Source organism: Anomaloglossus baeobatrachus, chromosome 12 (genome assembly GCF_048569485.1).
Source record: "Anomaloglossus baeobatrachus isolate aAnoBae1 chromosome 12, aAnoBae1.hap1, whole genome shotgun sequence".
NCBI lineage: Eukaryota > Metazoa > Chordata > Amphibia > Anura > Aromobatidae > Anomaloglossus > Anomaloglossus baeobatrachus.
In genome coordinates this window covers 91,739,494-91,763,033 of record NC_134364.1, presented here as the reverse complement: position 1 = coordinate 91,763,033, position 23,540 = coordinate 91,739,494, and the positions used below count along the sequence as shown (strand labels likewise).

General features: G+C 40.6%; 1 protein-coding gene and 1 long non-coding RNA gene across 3 annotated transcripts in view; one reads left to right on the top strand and one right to left on the bottom strand.

Moving 5' to 3' along the window:
- Positions 1 to 23,540, top strand: part of LOC142258005 (uncharacterized) — a 204,984-nt gene that overhangs the window by 169,042 nt on the left and 12,402 nt on the right. The gene's annotated exons all lie outside the window — the stretch shown is intronic.
- Positions 1,713 to 23,540, bottom strand: part of ANKRD34A (ankyrin repeat domain 34A) — a 37,800-nt gene continuing 15,972 nt past the window's right edge. The window contains exons 1-2 of one of the 2 annotated variants that reach the window (XM_075330388.1): positions 19,322 to 19,713; positions 1,713 to 11,914 (exon numbers count right to left, since the gene is read on the bottom strand). In XM_075330388.1, the coding sequence (XP_075186503.1) occupies positions 10,192 to 11,817 (1,626 nt within the window). In that variant the 5' untranslated portion in view covers positions 11,818 to 11,914; positions 19,322 to 19,713 and the 3' untranslated portion in view covers positions 1,713 to 10,191. Of the gene's footprint in view, positions 11,915 to 19,321; positions 19,714 to 23,540 lie in introns of those variants that run through there. The other variant, XM_075330389.1, reaches the window with a different exon arrangement.

Here is a 23,540-nt window from a genome sequence, read left to right as displayed (position 1 = left end):
CTTTCCCTGGTTACCCGATATTTACCTTCGTTACCAGCCTCCGCCGCTCTACCTGCCAGTGCCGGCTCCTGCTCTCTGCACATGTAGCTGCAGTACACATCGGGTAATTAACCCAATGTGTACTGTAGCTTGGAGAGCAAGGAGCCAGCGCTAAGCAGTGTGCGCGGCTCCCTGCTCTCTGAACATGTAGCTGCAGTACACATCGGGTTAATTAACCCGATGTGTACTGTAGCTAGGAGAGCAAGGAGCCAGTGCTAAGCAGTGTGCGCGCGGCTCCCTGCTCTCTGCACATGTAGCGACGTTATGATCGCTGCTGCGTCGCTGTGTTTGACAGCTAAGCAGCGATCATAACAGCGACTTACAAGGTCGCTGTTACGTCACAGAAAATGGTGACGTAACAGCGACGTCGCTGTCGCTATGTGTGAACCCAGCCTAAATGTAAGGGAGTTCCCAGCATATCCTGTTTAATCACCACCCATTGTTTCGAATTACCATGAAAATGCCAGTCCAGTAATCTCGTTAAGATAGCTGCCTTGTAATATAACTGAAAATTTGGGAGCCCCGCCCCCCCCCCCGGGCACTTTTGTGTCTGGTCAGAGTTTTAATTCCTGTTCGGGGTCTCCTGTTCCCCCAGACAAACCCAGACAAGGTTGTCTGGATCTTGGAGAAGTAACTTAGCGGTAGCTGTATGGGTATTGTCTGAAACAGGAACAGGAACCTCGGTAACACATCCATTTTTATCGCGTTTATACGCCCAAACCACGTCAATCTCTTTTTGTCATATTTCTTTAAGTCCCTGGTTGTCCTTTCTAATAAGGGGAAAAAATTGTGATGTACAATTTTTGCTGGATCCCTAGGTACCATAACTCCCAGATATTTTAAAACTGACGGTTGCCACTTAAAAGGGAAGTTTTGTGATACTCTTCCTGGAAGATTTTATGAGAGGGAGATGGGCATTTAAATGTGGACATGAAGTTTTTAGTCTTGAAAACAAGTCTTTTTACACCCCAAAATTATCATTGATGTACTGCCCTTAGAAACCAATTTCCCAACACGTAAAGATCAGAAGAATGTCTAACGCAAATATTCTCCCCGAGAGCTTCGTCCAATGCCTCTCACCTAGCCATATAACATTATGCTATGTGCTGATGAGGAGTAAAAAGCCAGAAACAGCTTTCTACAGAGGAGGGTCTTTTTGGAGGACTCTGGTTTAGCTAAAATCCTTAGGCATTAGTTGAAGCACCTTATAGGCCCAGGGGTATTCCAGTAGATAAGAATATGACTTGAACCCACACCAACTGACAGAAAATGGGGTTCTCAACGTCAATCTCTCAGACAAAAAAAGAAGTAGTAGGTCGTAAGTGCAAGTTGAAATCAGAGAACCGAAGTCCATAATTTTGGAGATTAGTAAAGGTCCCAGCGTTGGGACTCACACCGATCTTTATGGAGTGGATAAGTGATAACATGTATAGCCTGGAATGCTTCTTTAACAAATTGGATATTGTCATACAGTGTAGCTACCTATAGGTGGCAGTAAAGAAACCTTTTCTTTCTTAGGGAGAGATAACTTGCATATCTTTTTTGCCAGGTAGCATTACTTTGCCCTGTGGTCTCCACAAGGAGTATTGTGCATCAGAGAAAATAATCATAAGCCCCATTGTGACAGGTCGTTCCACCCAAGGTTGTAAAAAAGAAGACACCAAAGGCCGAACAAGTGTTTCATTCTTTTATTTTACAACTTCATATTCTACATAGTCAGCAAATTTAATCATAGATAGAGAGGGATTTTGTCTTATGACACCCCAAACATGAAAAAAAATAAAAAAATCGATAGTATACGCTCTATACTCCCCTCCCCTTCTATTAGTAGTTATTTTAAGATATACTGGAAACGTGAGGCGACGGCGCCATCTTGTGCATACAAGACATAAATGCATTTGAAAGTCCTAGGCCTTAGTTGTCTATGTCACACACGGTATATACTGTATCTACACGCACTGTACATAGCTACGCACACAGAATCTGACACATACCTAGAGCCATACGTACGCTCCTACACATAGACACACATGTGCAGACACTTTTATTTTAGAACCTGAGTTTTTCTATATTATTCTGATATTTTTACATAGTTTGTATACTAAACGGCATCAGGAGAAAGAAATAGTTGTATATACGGATCACCTGGCTCCATTCAGTCTGACAAGGACCAGTCAGACCAGGTGGACTGTCATGGCGGCTTACACAACCGGCTTTGTAGAAAATTTCTCTGCTCACCTTTGTAATGACACCCACATTTCCTTTGGGCGATGTTACTATCAGGTTAAAAAATGGAACCATACTGTGGAAACTTAGAAGGATTACATAGTTACATAGGTTGAAAAAAAGAAATCGGTCCATCAAGGTCAACCTTTCTCCACCATTATACATTGTGAAGTCATCATTGGATTTTAAACCCCACCTTGTTCTCAGTTTACATATTACATTATTAATTGTGTTATTCATGTACGCAAAAAGTTGAGTTGCTTTGCAAAAATATTACATGTTCTGTTCCTGAGTTACATCCTGTATTATACCCCAGAGCTGCACTCACTATTCTGCTGGTGCAGTCACTGTGTACATACATTACATTACTGATCCTGAGTTACCTCCTGTATTATACTCCAGAGCTGCACTCACTATTCTGCTGGTGCAGTCACTGTGTACATACATTACATTACTGATCCTGAGTTATGATTCTGTATTATACTCCAGAGCTGCACTCACTATTCAGCTGATGCAGTCACTGCGAGTACACACAGTACTTTACGTATCCTTTAGGCTGCTTTCACACATCCGGCTTGAGCTCTGCGGCTCAATCCGGCTGTGCAAGCTATGCAACGGATGCGGTGAACACACCGCATTTTTTGCATAAGTTTTTCCTTTGCGGCCAGTCCGGTTTTTGCCGCTTGCGGCATGCTACTGAGCATGCGCAGTGGCAAAAACCGCATGCGGCGGCCGGATGCGGTTATTGCCGCATCGCGCCGCATCCGGCCGCCATAGGCATGCATTGAAAAATGCGCCGCATCGGCCGAATGCGGCGCGATGCGTTTTTTTTTTGCCGCACGAAAAAACGTGCCAGGCAACGTTCCATCCGGCCGCCGCATCGGCTAAATCTGCCGCATGCGGCAAAAACCGGACGGAACACAAGGCCATGCGGCACAATGCGGCACTAATTAAAGTCTATGCAGGAAAATCGCAACCGGCAGCAAAAAAACCCGGTTGCGATTTTCCTGCAAAGTGCCGGATTGTGCCGCATTGCAGAAACCGGAGGTGTGAAAGCAGCCTTACTGATCCTGAGTCACCCCCTGTACTATACTCCAGAGCTGCACTCACGATTCTGCTGGTGCAGTTGCTGTGTGCATACAGAACATTACTGATACTGATTTACATCCTGTATTTTATTCCACAGCTGGACTCACTAGTCTGCTGATGGAGTCACTGTGTGCATACATTACATTACTGATGCTGAGTTACATCCTGTATTATACTTCAGAGCTGCACTCACTATTCTGCTGGTGTAGTCACCGTGCACATACATTACATTATTTATACTGATCCTGCACAGATCTTGAGTTACATCCTGTGTTGTAATCCAGAGCTGCACTCATTATTCTGCTGGTGCAGTCACTGTGTACATGTACATACATTACAATACTGATGCTGTACTGATCCTAACTTACATCCTGTATTATATCCCAGAGCTGCACTCACTATTCTCCTGGTGGAGTCACTGTGTGAATACATTACATTATGTCTCCTGCACTAATTCTAAGTAAAGGGTGCTTTACACGCTGCGACATCGCTAGTGATGTTGCGAGCGATAGCACCCGCCCCCGTCGTTCGTGCGACATGTGGTGATTGCTGCCGTAGCGAACAATATCGCTACGGCAGCGTCACACGCACATACCTGTTCAGCGATGTCGCTGTTGCTGCCGAACAATCCCTCCTTCAAGGGGGAGGAGCGTTCGGCGTCACAGCGGCGTCACAAAACTGCCGCCCAATAGAAGAGGAGGGGAGGAGATGAGCGGGACGTAACATCCCGCCCACCTCCTTCCTTCCTCCTGTCCGATGGACGCAGGTAGGATGATGTTCGTCGTTCTTGCGGTGTCACACACAGCGATGTGTGGTGCCGCAGGAACGACGAACAACCTGCGGAATGAAACACCAACAACATTATGATTTGGAGCGACGTGTCAACGATCAACGATTTTTGCCGTTTTTGCGATCGTTGATCGTCGCTTACATCCTGTATTATATCCCAGAGCTGCACTCACTATTCTGCAGGTAGAGTCACTGTGTCAATACATTACATTACAGATCCTAAGGTACATCCTGTATTATACTCCAGAGCTGCACTCACTATTCTGCTGGTGCAGTCACTGTGTACATACATTACATTGTATACATTGTCGCTCTGCTGACTTACATTTTGGGAAGTGTAGTACAGGAGCTTATCTGAGCTGAAAATCAAATGTTGATTGTGTCTAACAGTAACTGACAGAATTACAAATGCAGCTCTGGAGAGTAGTATAATTTATACTAACACATGTGAATAATACGTTTTACAAGGTAACTCAACTTTCTGAACACATGAACTGTAAAACAATACTTGACTGTGGACATACACTACAGTTCAAAAGTTATGGTCACTTAGATATTTCCTTATATTTGAAAGGAAAGCACATTTTTTTAATGAAGCTAAGATTAAATTAAACAGAAATCCACTCTATACATTGCTAATCTGTTAAATGACTATTCTAGCTTCAAACATCTGTTTTTTAATGCAATATCTACATAGGTGTATAGAGGCCCATTTCCAACAACCACCACTCCAGTGTTCTAATGGTACATTGTGTTTGTTAACTGTGTTAGAAGGCTAATGAATGTTTAGAAATCCCTTGAAAACCCTTATACAAGTATGTTAGCACAGCTGAAAACATTCTTGCTGATTAGAGAAGCTAAAAAACTGACCTTCCTTTGACCTAGTTTAGAATCTGAAGCATTACATTTGTTGGTTCCATTAAACTCTCAAAATGGCCAGAACAAGAGAACTTTCATGTGAAACTCGACAGTCTATTCTTGTTCTTAGAAATTAAGGATATTCCATCTGAGAAATTGCCAAGAAACTGTAGATTTCCTACAATGGGCTATAGTCAGCAGTGGGGTGCCACAGGGATCTGTGCTAGGACCGATTTTTTTTAATCTCTTTATTAATGACCTTGTGGATGGGATTGATAGTAAAGTGTCAGTCTTTGCTGATGACACCAAACTATGTAGGATATTAAAAACTGACCTTGATAGTACAATATTACTAAAAGATCTGGATAAGATGTCAGAATGGGCAGATACTTGGCAAATGAGATTTAATGTTGATAAATGTAAAGTAATGCACCTAGGACGGAGTAATCCTATAACTGCGTATACATTAAATGGAAGTAAACTCGGGACTACAGAACAGGAGAAGGACTTAGGTATTCTCATTACAAATAAGCTGAGCAACAGCACTCAATGTCAAGCAGCAGCTGCTAAAGCAAACAAGATTTTAGGGTGTATAAAAAGAGAGATTAGATCCCGTGATCCCAACGTATTGTTACCCCTCTATAAATCACTTGTAAGGCCACATCTAGAATATGGGATCCAGTTTTGGGCTCCACATTTTAAAAAGGATATTCAGAAGTTAGTCAGTTCAAAGGCGGGCAACTAGACTACTACAAGGAATGGAAGGCCTCCCATATGATGACAGGTCCAAAAAGTTAGATATGTTTAGCTTAGAAAAAAAGACGTCTCAGAGGAGATCTCATTTATATGTATAAATACATGTGTGGTCAATAATAAAGGACTGGCACATGACTTATTTCTTCCAAAGACAATACTAAGGACCAGGGAGCACTCACTGCGAGTGGAAGAAAAGCGATTCCAACAGTTAAATAGGAAAGGGTTCTTTACAGTTAGGGGTACTTTGCACGCTGCGACATTGCTAGCATCGGCTAGCGATGCCGAGCGCGATAGTACCCGCCCCCGTCGCACATGCGATATCTTGTGATAGCTGCCGTAGCGAACATTATCGCTACAGCAGCTTCACACGCACTTACCTGCCCTGCAACGTCGCTCTGGCCGGCGACCCGCCTTCTTCCTAAGGGGGCGGGTCGTGCGGCGTCACAGCGACGTCACACGGCAGGTGGCCAATAAAAGCGGAGGGGCGGAGATAAGTGGGACGTAAACATCCTGCCCAACTCCTTCCTTCCGCATAGCCGGTGGAAGCAGGTAAGGAGATGTTCCTCGCTCCTGCGGCTTTACACACAGCGATGTGTGCTGCCGCAGGAACGAGGAACAACATCGTATCTCCTATTGGTGTGACATTCTGAAAATGACCGACGCTACACAGATCACCGATTTTCGACGCTTTTGCGATTGTTTATCGGCGCATCTAGGCTTTACACGTTGCGACGTCGTTACCGGCGTCGGATGTGCGTCACTTTCAATTTGACCCCGACAATATCGCAGTAGCGATGTCGCAGCGTGCAAAGTACCCCTTAGAGCAGTCAGACTGTGGAATACCCTACCACAAGAGGTTGTAATGGCAGATACTATAACAGCTTTTAAAAAAGGGCTGGATGATTTCCTCAGTACACAAAACATTGTTGGTTATAAATGACTTAGTGACCAAATGTAGAACTGGTGGAGGAAGGTTGAACTAGATGGACCTAGGTCTTTTTTCAACCTAAGTAACTATGTAACTATATGTAACTATGTGTGCACTACTCCCTTCAGTGGAGAGCAAAAACAGGCTCTAACGAGAGTAGAAAGAAAATTGGGAGGCCGCGCTGCACAACTGAGCAACAAGACAAGTACATTAGAGTCTCTAGTTTGAGAAATCGACGCCTCACAGGTCCTCAACTGGCAGCTTCATTAAATAGTACCTGCAAAACGCCAGTGTCAACGTCTACAGTGAAAGGTCGACGTCAAGATGCTGGCCTTCAGGGCAGAGTGGCAAAGAAAAAGCTATATATGAGACTGGCTAATAAAAGGAAAAGATTAATATGGGCAAAACAACACTGACATTGGACAGAGGAAGATTGGAAAAAAGTGTTATGGACAGACTAATCGATGTTTGAGGTGTTTCGATCAAACATATTTGTGAGACGCAGGATAACTGAAAAGATGCTGGAAGAGTGCCTGACCCATCTGTCAAGCATGGTGGAGGTAATGTGATGGTCTGTGGTTGCTTTGGTACTCGTAAAGTGGGAGATTTGTACAATGTACAAGAGATTTTGAATAAGGAAGGCTATCACTCTATTATACAATGCCAAGCCATACCCTGTGGACAGCGCTTGATTGCAGCCAATTTCATCCTACAACAGGACAGTGACCCAAACCGGACCTCCAAATTATGTATGAACTATTTACGGAGGAAGCAGGCAGCTGGTATTCTATCTGTAATGGAGTGGCCATCCCAGTCACCACATCTCAGCCCCATTGAACCGTTGTGGGAGCAGCTTGACCGTATGCTGCGCAAAAAGTGGCCATCAAGCCAATCCAACTTGTGGGAGGGGGGAAGCATGGGGTGAAATATCTCAATGTCTGTACTATATTTTCTATTCATTATGCAACTCATTTGATAAATAAAAAAATAATTTTTCATGTTAAAGATAAAATTGTCTGGGTGACCCCAAACGTTTGAACTGTAGTGTAGCCTCTAACATTAATTAAATTTAATGGGCTCTAAAAGAAGGGGCTCTCATGTCACCAACACTGAAACTCATAGACCATTTAGAACGTCATAGTCCCTTCTATATATAAAATCTGCCTATAATTCATTGTAATAATTACAAAACTATGCTACGCACTCCCCAGACCTCTCTGGGAGCATGTACATCCAGGTAAAGGGACTCTGTTCATTTCTGACTCAGTTGTGCTTCCTTTTCCTTATTACTTATATTATCAGTAATAAATGGATGACTACTAACAATGTACCCCAGAATATACTAGAGGAAAGGCTTTTTCCCCCATTCATTTGAATGAAATACAGTTGCAATACCAGACACAGCCAATGAACAAAAGAGGTGCTGTTTTGAAAAAAAGGGCTTCTGCTGCAATAATAATGGATTCACTTGGAGAATCATGCACATGTCATAAACACAATTCCTACCCAAAAAATAAATATCAGGTCTGAATACCACTATTCTGAGCTTGACATATAACCAATATAGTAATGTAACTGGAAACCTGAATTTAGTGTTTAATTATTAGACCCATGTAAGGGGTGTATATAATTATGGAATCTGATCATTCATCTTCCTAGCCATTAGGATGTCAGTTTAATTTAGTGCAAGACTGACATGAGACAAGCATGACATTAATTTGACTCCTTTTGACAGCGTCTTAATCCAATAAAAGGATGACTAAAATGAGTTATTAGAGATGGTTGTGATGAGTCCTCATTCTGCAAAATGTACCCAAACAGGAGGGAGGGATGGTTGTCAATAGAAAAAGCTATGACTACATAATTTTTGCTAAAATGTTCATAAGGCACAAAAATGAAATAATGGCCCGCAAAATCCTCACATAAAAATAATAGCTCTAATTTGTAGGTAAATAATAGATATCCCAACCCCATTCTACCCAATAATTTGTAGGTAAATAATAGATATCCTATACCCCATTCTACCAAGTTCAATAAAATTATTAAAAATGTTTTTTCACTTTCTATTCACTTCACATCAAATTCCAACTATCCTTTTACATTTTTTTTTATGATTTGGAGATCTTTTCTTGTTTTTTTTTTCCCCAATTTTGCTATTATTAGGAAGTAATGGATAAAATAAAATAAAGTGTGAATTATGTTACAAATAGTGTCTACAGAAATTTTCATTTTTTGGGAACAGTAATGGGTACCACAATCAGGCCTGTGCCGTATAGAACAAAAACAATAGACAACATTGCTTTAAGGGTTTTCATCATACACATGTGCATATATGTGTGCGTAGATGTAGTTAAATATGTGTGTACACAACCACATCTGTGTGTCCCTAATCTCTAGCATTCTAGATATAGCTATATAGATATATTTATATATTTGTATTTATACATGAGTAGACAGGGCAAAGTGCTGTAAGATACCATAAGATCAACAAGAGGTTGATTCCCCTCTGCATTAGAATTATTTCCTGTTTTCTTCAAAATAAAATGTATCTTCATCACATTCATACATTATTTGTTATACATCTATTATTGTTATTAAATCTATGTGTGCTTTACTGGTAATATTTTCACCAGTCTAAAGCTCTTTTTGGAGTATTAATAGCAAAAAAATCCTCTATTATACATTCAATCATCAGAATATTTACAAAGATAAACATTTTGTCCTATGTAAGTGCTCCGGCAGACCAAACTTTGAACAATGCTGACTATATACAAAATGTGTATAACAAAAAAATACAGTAAAACCTGCTGTCTAGTTTACCAGTAGATGGCGATATTAGATAAGGTTTAGATTTAAGATAGAGCGCCATCTGGTCAACACATAAAAGCAGGTATCTCAACATCCTGAATCACCCTGTTTGAAATCCTGGAAATAATCATAATTATTAACCACATGACTATTTCAGGTTGTATTATTTTACAATTGATTTTTTTTGCTTTTTTTCTTACATATTTTATATAAAACATACATTTAGAATTTTACAATTTTTTTTTTCAATGATGGTATTTTCCAGTACCTAAAAGTCACAGGAAAAGAAGAGTTTGAGTTTCTGGATTTTTTTTATTTTTTTTAATTTTTTATTTTTTGCAGGTTTCGATAACTAGAATTACATAACTTCAGAGCCAAATTATTTGCTGATCCAATGAAATATGAATGTCATATTTTTCATTTAAAAGGACACCCAAATGGTTAAATTTTAAAATGCTACATTTCTGAGATCTACCCATATTTCCACTGGTAAATGCAAAAACTTTATAAAGCTCATGAGAACCAAAGCAATCAGGAAAAAGGTGATCATGATGGAAGCGACTTCCTGTTTATTTATTGTAGATACAACGGTGAGCCTCCAAAATGTTGTAAAGTCCTTTGAGGAGTGAGGAGATTTACATATTTACTTCTGATCCATTTTCTTCAGGTTAGAACTGTATCGGTTGATTCTTGATTCTTTAATTATCGGATTCATTTTGAGTAAAGAGATTCTGAAAACTGGCGAGCTGTTTGATCTGTTCTGTTTGCATAGAATGTCTCCTTATGAGTTTCTTTTTGGCTTTGGCGTCAAAGTGTTTCGGAGAACTTGGGGCCACTGGAATCAGTGTTTTCTGGCTGCCGTGAACCGGTGAGGGAGCTTTGCCGTTAGATCTGATATCAGGAATCGGAGGGTTAAGGTTAACGTTCAGCGGCGGTAAGAATCCTGGTCGGGTATGAGATATGTGATCTAGAAGAAGAGTCCCAGATCCTCTCCTTTCGAGAAGACCTGGGGTTCTACGACGGACAGTCATAGGAGAGACAGCGCTCGGAATACTCTCTAAAGATTCTCGAGAGGAACTGGTAAAAAGTGTTAGAGGAGAAGCATTGTATTTTCTCCGTTCTAAAGACACACGCCCAGAGTCTGGAGAACCGGGAATGGAATCAGGGCAGAGATGGGAATCTGATTCATAGTGGTCCATACGTGTCAATTTATGATGTGGAACTCCTCGTAAGTTAGCTCCAATGGTAGGAGCCAATGTGGCATTAGATGTTTCCTGAGCCTCAGGTGCTGTATTGCGCCTCGATAGTGGCTGATGTAGGTGGCTTAAGTGAACCTTATCAGCCCATAAAGAGTCTGGTCCTGAGGGATCTTCTTCAGACGACTGCTCTTCGGTTTTAAAGCAAGATGAATCTTGACCCTCTATGCTGTGACGTCTAGACAATAATGGTCTCTTGGTAATGGACAAGTTATTTATTTCTGTAATGATAGTTTCTTCAGATTCTTCAACAGTAGGCTTAGCAGCAGGGGCCACCAGATGGGAAGCAGCCAAGACGGAAGGGGCTACTAAACCCCAAGGTTCAGAGTTTAGCCTCTTGAGTTGCTTTTTGTTCACCATCCTTCCTTTATTGGGTATGTGATCGGAGGTTTTAATTTCTAGTTTGCTTGATGTAGGGCACGTCAGCCTGGTTCCCATATTGAAGTTAAACACATCCCGTGCTTCTTCTTTCTCGCTTGCTGGGGAGAGGGATGTTTTTAAATCAATGTCGGAGGGAGACATACATACTGATGGAGATTGCTTTTCGTCAACTCCTGGAGATGGGGGAGAGTTGAGATACTGCTTGGTTTTTTTGGTCCCAGATGGAGAAGTATCCGTGGTTATGATGATTACCTCTTTGCCTCTAGCTTTACAAGCATCCAAGAGGACCCTTAAGGTTTCTCGGTCACCTTTATTAAGAGCATACATAAGAGCAGATGTGCCTGAGTAGTCTTTAATGCTGGGGTCTGAACCATGTTCAAGCAAAACCGCGACAACGCTTGCTCCGGTCAGATTGCAGCAAGCATGCATTAAAGCAGTTTTACCCATCTTGTCAGGCATGTTTGGGTCAGCCCCATTTTCCAGAAGGTATTTTACCATTCGGGACTTATTTTGGGGGTCATCATATTTGGCTAAGCAGGCTGCCATCAAAGGGGTTTCACCCTGGGCATTGCCCTCATTGATGTAAGCACCTCCTTCCAGCAAAAGGCGCGTCAGTCTGAATTTCCCCTGCCACACCGCCTTTAGTAAGGCACTGCCCTCAGTATGCAACATGGTGGAGTCTCTCATTGGTAATGTGGTCCAGGAACAGATGGAGTATCTGCTAAGCTAAGAAAGGAGCACAATGTTGTTTTGAAAGTACACTTTCCCCAGGCAGATATTTTTCCTAGAAAGAAAATAAAAATAAAGTGAAAAATTTGGAACATGTCTTAAAAAAATGTGAAAAATATCTACACAAAAAAATTATATTGTTATTCACATTTTTATATATTACTTTGTGATCTTTTATGGTTTATAAAGATTGTCACATTGGATATTTCCTTCCAAATTAGAGTATTAGAGAATAAGTTCTATGCTACTATGCAAAGAAAACGGGAAAGGGTGCAAAATCCCCACTATTCCTTCTTGGTCCTCCTTCATCTTGACTTATGTGATGCTCATAAGTAGTAGAGAAGAAGAGCACAAACACATCTACATGAATTTTCCACTTTTGAGCACTCGCAAGGGAGTACTTGGATGTAGGAAGAAGGAATTGGTGGCTTTGGTACAGTATATTAGAAAGTTTATAGGCACTGACATTAATACTAACTTATAAATCCGCCCCGATTACTATATAATAACCTGCTACACACAGTTGGAAATATGCACTATTTATGTTTATATGGCGCAATAATGGTTATAGGGTGGAGGAATGGCCAATTTTGTAAGAGCCCATGAGAGATGCAATAAACTCTCCAAGGCGGATCTGCAAAGCGATTTTATTCTCCGGAGAACACAAGGCCAGTTCTAGTAATTGAATAGACTCGGTATAATTGATTGGTGAAATCCAGAAGGGAATTTGCATGTTTTATTTCAGTTTATGATTGCCCCATGTGAATGAAACAGGAAAAACTGGAAGACTATCATTAAATTACATCGATCGGAAGACATTACTTATAACAGTCACTGGAGATGTCTTCTCAATGAGATTATAAAAGCTTAAAAGAAGACAATAAACCAGCTCTCTTAGCTTGACTATGTTATATTCCTTTGGCCTTACCTTATTTTTTATTTACTGATGAGAACAAGACCAGCCATGATTTAACCACTAGACCTACAAGATGTTTGAGGAAGCCTCTAAGCTTTTATATTCCTCAAATGGTCCAAAAGGTTCTGAATTCTTACCAGAGTTACTAGGGTCTAATACACAGGTCCCATAATATCTATCAGGTTCACTTTTCACCTTAGGAATAAAAATTCCAAGTAATACCTAAGCCAAATGTCTGAGCGGACACATTTCTAGGTCATATTGGGGAACTCGTCACCGGGACTGGTTTAGGATCATATGGACAGTTACAAAAGATTGTTAAGCTAGAAATCCTCCCAATATCTTGAATGCTCATTGCCAACCCCCAACTACTTAGTGGAGACAACGTTGGGTTGGTTGGAGAGGTTTTAGCTTCTGCACATGGGTCAAAAGCCTTCAATGAAAGGACATTTCTTCTTGAGCTATTGTCAAAAAGTACTAGGATGTCAGACCTCAACCCTGCCTGCCCACTAAGAAATTAGGCAGTAGGTTCTATAAAAAAAGAAGTAGTGAACCACGAGAGATCGAAAACTTCTTTGACCACCATTGTGTTAGCCTGAGTGTGCATTAATTTATTGATTAATTTATTGATTCTTAAAGGGGTCCGAGTATTTTAGTAGTCACCACTCAATGATTATTGGGGGTCAAACTACTGGGGGCACCATTGATCCTTTTCTTCTGCATAGGGGCAGTCTAGCCAGTTGTCTGCAGTCGGGTCGCTGGGGTGACACAGTGCAGAAAAAAAATCTATGAACGGGTCATAGCACTGAAGAAGCTTTATGGTCCATTGTCAGGATTGATGGAGGTCCCAGAGGCTTCTTGGCCATCTGGTTGTGCAGAGGCCTACAGCCACTTTCATCCTCATGAATGGAGGCACACTTCAATGGGTGAGTATGGATGCCCCTATGCAACGGAAAAACCATTAAGTGACACAACACTGTGGCTCCTTAATTTTTAGGATGGGGTGGTCTTGGAAATAGGACCCTGAGAATTATTCTGTAATGGCATACTGAAGCATCATTAGTGAGATTCTATGTAAATGATGGAGATTATTTTCACAAAAAGTTGTATTTACAAAATAATTCTAAAACCTTTAGAGATTTTGGAACCTTGTGTTAGAAATGTCACACTTTTTCAAGTGCCAGATACCGGAGTCACGAGTTGTTTGTTTTCTGTATAACAGAAATTATGTAACCGCAGTATCAGTTCCAAAAGAAAAATACAATCTTAATGATTACCAGCCAGAGCAGTGCGTGATACTGCAATTCTCCCCATATACCCATGCTGTGGCTTCATCAGACTACCCGGGCCCAAGCCACTTGCTTTACTACAAATGCCACGATAAGATTATCAAGAGTGTTGAAGGGGAAACAAATCTTTTAGACAATGGACCCCACCTCCCCTACAAGTAGATGGCCACATGGCAGCCACTCTTGGTGGCAATGTGGCCACTTGTTGAAGTAGTATGGCACAGCTATAGGACCGCATCTCATCTAGAGGGAAGAATTTTGGAGAATATGCGGCCTAGGCTTTTTAGGTGGCTCATAACAGAGTGCTTTCCTCCAGCTCTGGATATGGCTTTAGTCTGTAGGAAATTAAAGGGGGTTCCCGATGAGGCATACCTCAAATAATTAAAGATGATCTAGCAAGATGAATGGCCAAGGATTGCCTGGAGGAGAAGTATGACAAATGCATTTTTTGCTATATTGTGCCCCTGGGTAAAGGGACTCCATAATTACTTATTTTTTTAGCCTCAATGTTTCACTACTCTCGACACAATCATTCCTTCAGTAGTGATTTAAGATGAATCTGACAATTTCTTTTTTACTAAGCTATAGGGGGTGGATTTCAATATATCCAATCCCTTCATTCTTCATGCAGCCTTAGTCAACATTGAATTTATTTTGTGATTTCTCTACCATCAAAGCTAGTTGGAGCAAAGGTTCCATTGTCAATAGCGCCTTTTCCATGCACTGCCCCCGTAGGAGAAAAAAAACTATTTTGGGGAATTCATCAAAATTACTGAATACTGATCATCAGAACCGAAACCCATGCTAGATGAGGTCTTCACAACTTTAGTTCGTAAAATGGACTATTTCTTCTAGCTCAATATGCTGGATGATAGCTTATCCCATGGGGTTGTATAAAAGAGACCACCTCTTCATATTTAAAGCCGATGACAATGTTACTATCTGGTGGCAAATAAAAGAGATATTGTAGGTTAGGCTTATACTAAAGATCATCCGTAACACCAATCCACTACAAGGGACATATGTTTCCATGAAAACAGTGATACTCCATGAGCTTATTTAATCAAATGTAATGGATCAATTGTCTGTTGGCTCCTGAATAGATGTAAATCCATGCAATGTATCTTATTGATCCGCAGAAGATCAATGCGATCTGTCTTAAGCAAAACTTGCTCTCATTCAGACAAGCATCCTCACCCAGCCATCATGGATCAAGCATGATCAATCATATAAAGATTACCCTTCTCCTTCCTGTCACAACCCCTAGTCCTGAAGACCACCTATATATCTAGAATGGAACTAACCTTGTTCAGATATACTTTTCAGTTTCTTCATGTTTTGGACTACTATGAAGCAGGACCGCTACATGACCCCTCCATTGATGGCTGGCAAAAAAAATGAAGTCAAGGTTCCTCATCTTTTTTGTTAGTTAACAGTTATGAGTATCTCAAAAGGGAAGACCAAGCAGTCTTCTCATCCGACAACATAAACACTACAGAGGAAGACAAAGTGACTGCAAAAAGGTCCGTAGAGAGTCAGCCCAGCTCAGGTTTTCTCTCCATAGTGTTACAGAGATTAAAATAGGTACCCCCTTGTGGTGCTGGTTATCACTATACAGCCGTTAGCTGGTACAGGAGCACTTGGCGTTTGTTGGCCCCTATCTTCTTTTCACAAGGATCTATGGGGAGGAGATCACTGCACATTGTAACACACCTGTCCCGGATCCAGCTTTGCTTCATCTTGGTCCACTGGACTTAGTTGTGCTCCACGTTGGGCTTTGCTTGTGGTTCAGAGTGCTCCCATGGGATTGTCTGCCTGCGCCAATATAAGGCACACACGTGTGTCTTGGTATTATGACTTTTTTGGTCCTGACTACTGTCTGCTTGCGATCTCCAGGACTTCTGTTACCTGTCTGCAGTTTTTGGACGACTCTTACATGTCTGAGGCTTCCATTACTTCTGATACCTGTCTGTTATCCCTAGGATATCTCCTACCTGCCTGTGGCTTCCAGTACCTATGCTACCTGTCTGTGGTCTCTAGGATGTCTTTTTTGTGCCTGACGCTTCTATTCCTTCTGTTACCTATCTGTGGTCTCCAGGACATCTGTCTGGCTGCGGTTTCCGGTACCTCTGCTACCGGTCTGTGGTCTCCACGACCTCTCTTCTATACCTCAGGCTTTCTTTAGCTCTGCTACCTGTCTGTGGTCTCCAGGACCTCAGCTACCAGTCTGCCGTCTCCAGGACAGGACCTCTGCTACTTGTCTGCAGTCTACTGCTACCTGTTCCCAGCCTCCTATCAGTCTGCAGTCTCCAGTACCTTTGCTGCACCGATACCTATGCACCATGTGCCCACCCGGAGCTTGGCCTTGAAGGATCCATCTCAGCAGGTGAGCCTAAACACACATATTCTTCACACCCCTGAACATTGACCCACCTGGTCTGGGTTGCCTCTTTTCATGGGTTGTACAGTAATTACATGGTTTTGTATTTTGATATGAGCCTCCTTGGCTAAACCCCTCACCAAAATTCCTACAAGAAAGGATTATGGAAAGAACATAGGGGCAGACAAACACTGAGTCCTCTAGGGTAGCTTGGACTTTAGTTGTTTACTAGCACCATTGGTGGGAAGGTCCCTATATTAATCTCTGCTATGCATCCCCCCCTCAGTTGTTAAAAAAGCCTGATAATATTGGATTGTAAACAACATAAAGGTTCATGAGTAGCATTTTAAGTCGAACTTGCTTAATACCACCGCTTCATATCTAAGGAATGTAATTGGGGGTCCAAGCCCAAGGATCTGGAGTAGACGAATATTGGCCCTTTTACAGGCCTAAAAGCATTGTGGTTCACAATATGGTGGCAAATGGAGTTCTAACAGATCTGTATTAAGAACTTATAGGAACTTAAGGTGCCTTTCCAGAATCGGTGTCTTGTACATGGACCCCAGTAGTATATTTTTGGTGAGTCCCCAGTTAAGCCAATTGGAAGAGCTTTGTCACATGTTCAAATATAGGTTTTGAGGCAATTGAGACACTTTAGTGTCCCCTTTAGGCACTTAAGCCCAAATCCAAGCATTATAACAATGCCTCTGCTCATCATAGGGGTCATTACGGTGGCCTATCAGTTTATTTCCGATAATATTACTATACATGGAATTGCTATTTAAGCATTCTTTAATAAAGGTGGAGCTTGACGTCTTTCATAGACCATAGTAACCTTGCTCCTGCAGTGGCCAACCAGCCAGCGAGCGCCTGCAATCAACTTCAATGATATTATATTATCGTCTATGGAACATGATTGCTGTTGATTAGCCATCACCTCGTTCCATTTTTTCTTTGTATAAATCCCTTTATATATATTTTATGAGTTGAAAGCTGGAACCGATGACTGCGCGCGCGCGCATCAGGCTACAGAGAGCCGCCGCTCACTGTGCAAGGGGGTGTTTTGATATTGCTATCGCTTACAAAGAACAGGAGTGTAACCACTCGAACGCCATCATATTACCAATTCAGATCATACTTTATACCACTGTGTTATGCAAATCCTTGCTCCTTTTTTTTTTCTTGCACGGGCTGGGAAAGTGAACAAGGCCGCTATAAATTAATTATATTCATTTGGGTTATTATATTATTTTATTATTTTCAAAGTGGGGATAATTAAAAATTATGACCATCTGCTCCCTTATTCCCTGGGAATTTGGATTTTTTTTTCCTGGGGAGGTTATATTTGTAGCTACATCACAGAATTATCCCTTGTTTCATGAGCAGCAATATGCTGCAGAGCTTAGCAAATAAACACAAGGGGTGGGCTGGTAGGGTTTAATTAGTGTGTATGGGTAATTATGCATCTAAACGAGCCCTGTCCGTCTCCCTGGTGACACATTAATATCATGTTATTTAGACTGTATGATAAAGCCAGGAAAGGAATTTCCCTGCATATAATTTTATTATTATATTAATATGTTTTATATTTTATATTATTACTTTTTTTTATAATTTTTATGTCTTATTTTTCTATTATTTTATCTTTTCTAATATTTTTATATTGTTGTCATATTTTCTTTTTATATTATTCTATCTTTTCTATTATTTTTCTATTATTATTATATTTTCAATTTTTTATTAATACTTTCTTTAATATTATTTTATATTATTTTACTTTCAACCTCACTTTTTTATTTTTTTGTTATTATTATTTTTATCCTATTATTTTATCTTTTCAATTCTTTTTATATTATTATATTTTCTGTTTTATTTTTGTATTAGATTATCTTTTCTATTATTTTTCTATGGTTATTCTTTGGTATTATTTTTATATTATCAATAATAATAATAATAATACTTCTGAAGTATTATTTTTACATATTGTTAGTAACAATATTTTTGCTCATTTAAAAAAAAAAAAAAAGTAGAGATACATATATTTATTTATTTATTATATATATATATATATAAATATATATTATATATATATATATATATATATATATAGATATCCACATCAATAGATATACATATGTGTCTATATCTATATTCATATATCTTCATATATATATATATATATATATATATATATATACATATATATATATATATATATATATATATATATACATATATATATATATGTATGTCTATATCTAAACAGCCTATATATATATATATATATATATATATATATATATATAAAATTAAAAATCGCCTCTCAAAATAAGATACACTATCCCAGGCAAGTATGAGCTAGTTGCTTGAACGCATTGTAATCAGGCTTTTCACGGCCTTCCAGATTAACCCATTTCAAGCGAATTCTGAAACGCCTTTTCAGGAGTCTAAAAATAAACAGGGTGGCGCCATATATTTTTTTTCATCTTTCCCCCACCCCCCCACCTCCGTTATTCTAGGATTCCATATTTGTGTCTCACCCATCTCTCCGTCCGGATCTTACAGAGCAGCCGGATTTAAAATTTACAAAAAAAAAATATATATATATATTAATAATTTTAATTAAAAAAATAAAAAAAATCATCAAGATAATCAAGTTTTAAAAAACCAAAATGATAAAAAATAATAATAAAAAAAGAATAAAATATAATACATAAAACAACACTAATGAAATGCAATAGAAGCGAAAGGCATTTTTGTACTGTAGTATGAAATAGCACTCCGGTACCAATCACAGCATCTGTGCCCGGGAATGATGTTGGCATGCATCCCTGCAAACACACATGGCTGGTTACATAGGGTTAGCGCGCGGCTCACCTGGTAAGCTTCTCTCCCTGCTAGATCAAAGCTCGCAAGGAACGCAGCATCGCCCCATACACCATCTCCTTTGGCTTGAAGGATCCCTGTATATTCCCACTGTAAATTCATGTCTGGAAAAGGAGAAAGAATAGACTTCCCTTTGTAGGAAAAACCAAAAAAAATCTATTTTTAATAAAAAAAAATGTAAAAAAATAAATAAAAAAAATCTAATATATTGCTTTAAAGAAGCTCCAGCATATGGATGTGTGAGTGAGAATAATCCTACATCCCCCCCCTGTTGCAGGCTGCATACGATCTGGTGCCTGCAAGTCACTGTCACAGAATGAACAGCCCTGAGAGACCCACGGCTGCTATTTTTAGCTCCTTTCCCATAGAGCAGAAGTAGATATTCCATTAAAATACACTGAGGCATAAGACTGCACCAGAATCCAGAGTCCGGGGCTGCCCCTGCATCCTCCAACCCTGCGCTGTCTCTTCTTCCGCATGCTGGTTCCTGGCGTGCTTCTGCTCATTAACTCCTTGGCTGCACATCCTTGCAGAGGAGATCTTAAGAGCTAAGTGATGAAAAGAGAAAAGAAACAAAAAATCAGAATTAATGAAAATCCAAAAATCCTGAATTATTCAAAAAAATGGATGGTTGCAATTCGCCTTTTCTTTTTTTTTTTGTTCAGCACATGACTGCCAAGCTGTAGTACTACACGTATCCTGTTGGCAGGTGTGGCGCTGTTCTTGAAAGTAAAGAGCTTTTTATATTCCTCGTTTCATATTAGATCGTCCAGATGGATTGTAAGCTTTTGCTATAAGATTCTTGATCTGATATAAAATTTTGCATAAACACAATGATTTAGATCATTCATATAAAATAGAATAGCGCCAGTCTCTTGGGTTGTGTCTTGTATTGTAGCACAGGCTCTTTTATGTGAGCCCATCAACGTTTCTCTTCTAATTTGGGTAACTTGATTAGCTTTTTGACTCTCATTAACTATCTAAATTTCAGTATTCCAATTTTTAGACAAACCTAGACAATCTTCATGACAAGCTTCATGATGCCCCAAAAAAGCTAAACTAGTGGATGCCTCAAACTAAATCATCACAAAAATTTTAAGGGGTCCTAAAGACAAGATACCCTTTCCTACTATGAATTGAATGGGCTTGCGAGACATCTTTGGTGCCTAAGGGTCCTCTTCGGACCCGTCTTTAGTGCTTCGGACTGGGTGAAGAGTTTCATCATCAAACCACTTGGTGCTTCGGACAGGGGTGAATAGGGGCATCATAAGACCACTGTGTTCCTTGGACTGGATGAAGAGGGGCTTCATCAGACCACTTAGTGTTTCAGACTAGATGAAGAGGGGCATCATCAGACCACTTAGTTCTTCAGACTGGGTGATGATGGTGATCATCATACCACTTAGTACTTCAGAATGGATGAAGAAGGCATCATCATACCACTTAGTGCTTCTGACTGGGTGAAGAGGGCATCATCAGACCACTTGGTGCTTTGGAATTGGTGAAGCGGGGCATCATCAGACCACTTGGTGCTTTGAAATGGGTGAAGATGGGCATCATCAGACCACTTGGTGCTTCAGACTGGGTGAGGATGGTCATCATCATACCACTTAGTGCTTCTGTCTGGGTGAAAAGGAGCATCATCAGACCACTTAGTTTTTCGGACTGGGTGGAGAGTGCATCATCAGACCACTTGGTGCTTTAGATTGGGTGAAGATGGTCATCATCAAACCACTTCTTTTTTTGGACTGGGTGAAGAGGGGCATTACTAGACGATTTATTGTTATCGACTGGGTGAAGAGAGGCATCATCAGACCACTCTGTGCTTCAGACTGGGTGAAGATGGTCATCATCATACCACTTAGTGCTTCGGACTGGATGAAGAGGGCATCATCAGACCACTTAGTTCTTCGGACTGGATGAAGAGGGGCATTGTCAGACCAGTTAGTGCTTCAGACTAGGCAAAGAGGGACATCATCAGACCACTTAGTGCTTTGGACTGGGTGAAGAAAGACATCATCAGACCACTTAAAGCTTCGCCTGGGTGTAGATGGGCATCATCAGGCCATTTAGTGCGTCGGACTAGGTGAAGAGGGGCATCATAGCACCACTTAGTGCTTCAGTCTGGGCAAAGAAGGACATCATCAGACCACTGAGTGCTTTGGACTGGGTGAAGAAAGACATCATCAGACCACTTAGAGCTTCGCCTGGGTGTAGATGGGCATCATCAAGCCATTTAGTGTGTTGGACTAGGTGAAGAGGGGCATCATAGCACCACTTAGTGCTTCAGACTGGGTAAAGAGGGGCATCATCAGACCGCTTAGTGCCTCGGACTGGGTGAAGAGGGGCATCATCAGACTACTTGGTTCTTCAGATTGGGTAAAGAGGGGCATCATCAGCCCACTTAGTTCTTTGGATTGGGTAAAGAGGGGCATCATCAGACCACTTAGTACTTCGGACTTGATAAAGAGGGGCATCATCAGACTACTTAATGTTTTGGACTGGTTGAATCGTCTCAATGAGGAGCAAGGTAGCAGATCCCAAAAGGGATGATGGCCTTGTCCAGAGCATCATATTGAAAACACCATGCCAAACAAGTACGGTGGTAGTGGTGGTGGTCGGAGTGTGTCACTACTTATGGCCACTGTCTCCTCAGATATGAAATCTTCCTCCAGTGGTGTCACTAAAACTCATGGGATGGGCCACAGAGCAAAACTTTCATCAGGGCTCCAAATCATGGCTTTCCCTCATTTGGACTGCCTTAGCTCAAGATCTGGGTGAGAAAGCACCCTCTGTAATTATACCCCTGTCTTCATCTCTTACATGTATCATGACCACCATGTAGGCCATCAATCAACTTTTCACAGTCTGAATGTAAAAAGGCTTGGCATGTGTCCCGGATACAAGGGGGAACCCATACACCAGTGTAACTTAGATATAAGTTCTACTACAGGGTATAGCTACCCCTTTTGTAACCATACAGGATGGAGTTGATTTGCAAGACCTGGTGATTCCGTCCCACTGGGAACTATGGCTCCACTTTGTCATTGTTATGGCGTTATTCACATGTGTAATCAAAAGAAGAGCCATGGATGCTATGGAGGCAGTTACTGAAGTAGCTGACGGACTAGGTCCTGCAAACAGATAATTAGGGTTCGGAATTTCTAATATATCAATTATTGAAATCAATGGGACTGAGCTGCAATACCGCGAACAGTCTGAAAACAGAGGGTGGTGCTATTTTGGAATAAACCCGCCATGTTTTTTGTTGTTTTTTTTTGTGCCCAGTCCCTTTTATATCGTTAAGGGTTCTTAAATCTTTTCCCTCCAGCTATTAATGGCTGCGGCGCCAGCTCCAAATCAGTTCACAGGAGAAATGCCATAATAGACATGATTTCAGTTCACACATAAGCTCCGTGTGTCTGCTCTGAACCCTGTCTGATCCATTGTACGTTAATTCTGCAGTCGCCATGGTAACACGCCGGCTGATTGTATTGTTGGCTCTGCGCTCGCATTTCCCAATATATAGTACTTTCTATATCCCGAGCCGTGCTGATGTATGAGGAGGGATAGAAAAAAAAGAGACTCAGCCTTGTATTATTTCCCATCCTCATACCATCACACTTTCTATTTTTTGATTTGTATTTCAGCATTGCGTCAGCCGATGTAACTAAATCGGGTTCAATATGCATCAGCATGTTAGGCGGAGCTGTTGCGCACGCACGCACACACCAATGAAGTGGGATTAATAAAAAAAAAGAGAAAAACACAGCCAGCTCGGAGGTTATATAAATCACGAGTATATGAAATCAAACATGATATATAAAAGCAGAAGACTATTTTTAATAAGAGTATAATGTGGGAGTGGAGATATACTTAGGTTTACCATCAGTAAGATGAGAATATAATTATTTTTAGGAAGGATGAAAACAAAAAAGGGTAAAATCTGGTCTTAAGGGTAAAAGGGTCCCAAAAATCCTTCATTATTCACCCTAATAAAGGAGGTAATTTAAAAGAATTAAATTAGCCAGTATAAGAAGATGTGTTTTTAAGGCACTCTCTGGATTTTGAGAATAAAACTGACTGCCTAGGGTAGCGCATTACAGAATACATGTGCACCACTAGAAAAGCCCTGAAGACAAATGTGGGAGTTTACCTCATGATTCACCAATGATAGATAAATGGAAAATAAATAGTTTAAGCAATATTA